Source organism: Perkinsus marinus (assembly GCF_000006405.1).
Source record: "Perkinsus marinus ATCC 50983 genomic scaffold scf_1104296956056, whole genome shotgun sequence".
In the NCBI taxonomy this organism is placed as follows: domain Eukaryota; phylum Perkinsozoa; order Perkinsida; family Perkinsidae; genus Perkinsus; species Perkinsus marinus.
In genome coordinates this window covers 1,102-5,453 of record NW_003207586.1, presented here as the reverse complement: position 1 = coordinate 5,453, position 4,352 = coordinate 1,102, and the positions used below count along the sequence as shown (strand labels likewise).

General features: G+C 48.7%; 1 protein-coding gene across 1 annotated transcript; it reads left to right on the top strand.

Annotated features, from left to right (window-relative positions):
- Positions 1–1,206: 1,206 nt before the first annotated feature.
- On the top strand, positions 1,207–4,258 carry Pmar_PMAR027181 (hypothetical protein; the record flags this gene model as incomplete). Its single annotated transcript, XM_002775274.1, has 13 exons — positions 1,207–1,369; positions 1,411–1,503; positions 1,555–1,617; positions 1,686–1,858; positions 1,908–1,993; positions 2,371–2,486; positions 2,708–2,773; positions 2,819–2,926; positions 2,968–3,057; positions 3,100–3,139; positions 3,186–3,297; positions 3,532–3,644; positions 4,123–4,258. The coding sequence occupies 13 exons, from the start codon at positions 1,207–1,209 to the stop codon at positions 4,256–4,258; spliced, it is 1,359 nt and encodes a 452-aa protein (XP_002775320.1).
- Positions 4,259–4,352: the final 94 nt, after the last annotated feature.

Genomic DNA, 4,352 nt, shown 5'->3' with positions numbered 1-4,352 from the left:
AAGGTGTGCGAGAAGGAAGTGCGAGATGTATGAAGTTCAGTGAGGTGGTGTCGTTGCTGAGGTCAGAGATGTTGAAGTTGTTGCCGATGTACCCCAGGACGAAGAGGAGATATGAACGGATGTGTAAAGCGTTGGCAGGAGGGGAGAAAGTGTTGAGGAGGATGGATGCACGAGTTGATGAGGAATGGTCAGTTGGGATCCGTCACGCGCCACGAAATTGCGTCCTTACTATGTGGTTTATGGGCGTATTGATGTAGTTATGGAGTTATAGGCTTTATGGGAAGATATGTTCACGTGATCAATACATGGGTTGGTGACAATATGAAAATTGTGATGAAATTTTGGGAAGTTCTTGTTGGTTTCTGTACACTTCTACCCGAATTCTTAGACAAACTTGTATAATTTCAGCTCCTGAGGGAAGCGAACGTATATCCCTACGATATCGGTTGTTTCTGAAAGCTCAATTTCAATCTGACGGCGTTGTTCAGGTCGGAGGATTCTGCTGAGGAGGAAAAGAAGGAAGAGACTAAGCGGAGTAGGAAAGTCAACTTTGAAGATCTGGGTGAATCCTGATCATAGCTGTGTGGTGCATAGTGATAGGGGAGGCATTGTGAGGATGTACATGCTGAACGATTGACCGTTATTGAGGTTATGTTGTGTTTTTAATTTCATCTTGTTGGGGGGGGGAGGGTGAAGGTCCGATCGAGCGCCATAGTTGTGAATTTTGGGGACTAAGTATGGGAGATGAGAAGGGAGAAATGTCGTCGGGGGGATTCGATCCTCTGCGGAATTGGGAGCATGTACCGAGGAAACGAAGAGATGATGGAGAGGAGTGGACTGAAGAAGCGCTGAAGAAGTTGCCTTCAGGTAGCGATGGGAATGAAGCGGGTAAATTATTCCGTTTTCGGAAAAAATCGCGCATTAAGTGGTACTGTCAAGTAGAGTTTATACACTAGATAAACGCAATTCGAAACTCCTTTATCGTAAGAGGTTAAGCGCCTTCTGGCGGTACGAATGGGGGTCGCAGCGGGACGATTATGGAAATTGAATTTTTCATGAGTTTATTGTGACCTTGTCACAATAAACTCATAAAATCTTGTCCTTGTGGACAATGCTGCGGTGGCAGGCGAAATGAAGAAAAATTGCGCAAAAAATGGTAGTGCGTGTTTAATTTTAGTTTCTATTACTGTAAAGGTGGGGCTAAGAATGATGGAGGAGGAAGGAGAGTCGGTGTTGGCAGTGGGGAGTGCCGGGGAGGAGGAGGGAAGGACTCGGAAGGTTATGGTAGCTCTAGAGTGGCCTAATTTGGTGAATGATGGGTGGACCTTGGTGGAATGTGGTGATGCTGTTGGGGAGTGGGAGGAGGGAGGTAAGAAGAGGAGGGGACGGTATGGAGGAAGTGCTTATTAGGTGGACGGTACTGGGAGAAGGAGTGGACTTTCAATGTGGATCTTGATGTCGCTAAGACAATTGCGAGCGCGGTTATGTGGGTGAACATCACTGGTAACGACTCTGGTTCGATTACTGGATGGTATATTTTTCGTCACCATTTAGATAGCTGGACGTCGGATGATGGGGAGAAGGAGGAGGCGGAAGCTAAGACTAAATCAGAACGCGGTGGGTTTCTGCAAGAGTCTTGCGTGCTGGCGTCAACGATGTGGAGAAGGTGCGGTTTGCCTTCTCAGTTCCAGTCTACCTGGCCTCATTATTGATCGGCCAACCCGCGGAGGTTCGATCCCTGCGGACTTCCATTTACACCGTCGTCGAGGGTGCCGGGGAGTTCCTTTCCTCGGAGCTCTATGATGCTCTTCGACCGATGGTGGTTTGGGTATCGGCTATTAAGAGGATCCCGCCAGGGGTGACTGAGTGGTGACAGAGAGCCGACGTGTCACCACCTGGTCTGGCAGGTACATTTGAAGGCTGCCAGGGTTGTCTTTTGGGGACATGAAAAGAGTCCGGCAACTCAGAATTTGGAATATCCATTTCAGATTGCGTAGTAGGGGATTTCCCGCTCCTTCTGATGCGATTGTTAACATGATTCAGATTCGCGAAATTGTGGAAAATGTAGATTTCCGGAAATTTCATTTTTTTCTATTTGGTTTTTTTGTTTGTTGTTGGCGGAAGCTGCAGCCAGGAATCGAACTCACGTGTACTCTGTGCGGCTTGTTCGGGGGTTTCTGTGCAAGGTCTTGCTCGAGCTCTGTGCAAGGGTTTGTATAGGGCTCCATATCGAGTGAGGACGATATGGATAATAGGGTCTTCAGTGTGTTGCCATGGTTTGTGACCATTGATTGCACTCTATTGGGCATGGGATCATTCGCTATGGCTCTGCGAACCCCTATAGTTTTAGAGTAGAAGGAGTCCCGGTAGGTTCTTCCCGGGTGTGTACGCATCTCGGCATTATCTAGAAGCCTGTCGGGAGGGGTCTACAGCGCCGACACTACAGCTCCTCATGGAGGATGATGGGGAGGAAGAGGAGGTTGTTGGTGAGTGGGGGTATGACCGTACCTGTGTACTTGGACGGTATTAAGGTACGGCTAGCCTCTCTACGTTGGACCTGTTGAGGCCGGGTTCTGGTAAGGGAGGATGTGACGGAATTTTGGTATGATTTCGAAACTATACGATAGTATGTATAAATTCGAAACACTCGCCCCGGGGGGGAGGGAATTGTAATTTGTCAACGCTAAATATGTAGGCTATTTTTCAGTGGAGAGTAGTGGGGTGGCGGTGGTGGTTCCTCCGAAGAATGCTGCTAGAAAGAGAACTAATGCTGGTGGGGGAAGGGTTCGTTATAGGGGGGGGGTATCTTCTGATGCAGGTCGGATGGATGAGGTTGTTGATTGTTCGAAGATACTCTCGATGAGGGGTGAGTCTCTCGGCGAGAGGAGGAGTAGGAGGCTGCCGTTAGTGGAATGGCTAGAGCATGGTAAGGGGAGGAGGGGGAGGGGAGGAAAGGGATGGGTGTAGGTACTACTGTTCGGTATAGTGTGAGGACGGCGGGGCCATTGAAGACGTTGGGTGATTTACCAGCACCTTTGGAAGGGATCGGCCGACTATGTAGGTGGTATCTTAGGGTGTTGTCGGTATGATTGGGAATAGGTGTGGTATATGGTTATAAAGTAGCTAGGGCGGGGTCAAGGTAGGAGGAGGAGGAGTTGTTGAAGGAGTGGTAAGGCTTGGTGTAGGGCATTGGTGGAGTTTATGGAGGACTACAATAAGAGGGTGATGGGAGGTACATTATCGAGGTTAGTGGAGGTGAATGAGGAGCAGAGGAAGCGTCTGCTTACGGGATGGCTGGTGGGTGGGGAGGGGGGATAGGGCAGTGTGGGGAAATATGCACGTGGTCAACTGGATGTGTTGGTGACAGTATGAAAATTCACACGGAAATATTTTTGATTTCTGTACATTTCTACCCAAAATCGTTTGTAATTTGCATGGTTTTCAAAGTGTAAACTTGTATAATTAGTGAGGAAACTCTCGAGCTTAGCTGAGGAAACTAAACATATATTCCTACTCCAACCTTGGGGTTAGGTTATGGATAAAGAGAAGAGGATATGGTGTTTCGAGGGGCCCTCCGCGGTGGTGGCCGGCCTGTATGCGTTGGTCACTACACATGGGAGTATACAGAGGCACGGCAGAGCACTGTGAGGGGGTCGTAATTGGGCATGGTTTGAATCTTTGTCGTCGGCAGTTATCATTCACAGTGTCAGTGGACGGAACGTATATATGGGAGCTTACCGTTGAGGCTGTATGTGGTGAAGTTGCGGAGGAGATTGAAGAAATTACTGAGTGAGCTGTTGGGGCTTATGGTCATTATTACTAGTGCTGCTGTGGAGAAATATGAAAATTGTGAGGAAATCTTTATGGGTTTCTGTACACTTTTACCAGAAATCTTATATAAACTCCTGAGGAAAGCGAACACGTATTCCTCCAACACTGATGCCTCAGTCGAGCGGGTGGACTGTGGGGGCGACTCGCTGTCGAGGTTGGGGGAACTGCAGTTGTGTCGAAGTATTTGGCATTTGAAAACGATGAGCTCCTTGTGGCCTAGTGTAGAGGATTTGGACGATATTCAAACAAAGTGAGGGGGGAAGGGATGAGGGTTCTTGGAAGTGGGTGTAGGTATGGAGGATTCGTGTCGGACAGCGAGCTGGTGGGAGGGTGTCTGGGGGATGAGGAGGATAAGGCGAACAAGAGGAAAATAGGTAGGGGAGTTGGTGTTGTGGAGGCCGCGGTTTATGTTGTGATAAACCTGTAGGAAGTTGTCAATCGAGTGTAATGACGAGGGGTTCTTCTTCGCGGACAGGGGCTGCGACTACAGAGGATACTACCACGGTGAGCTGAGGTGAGGG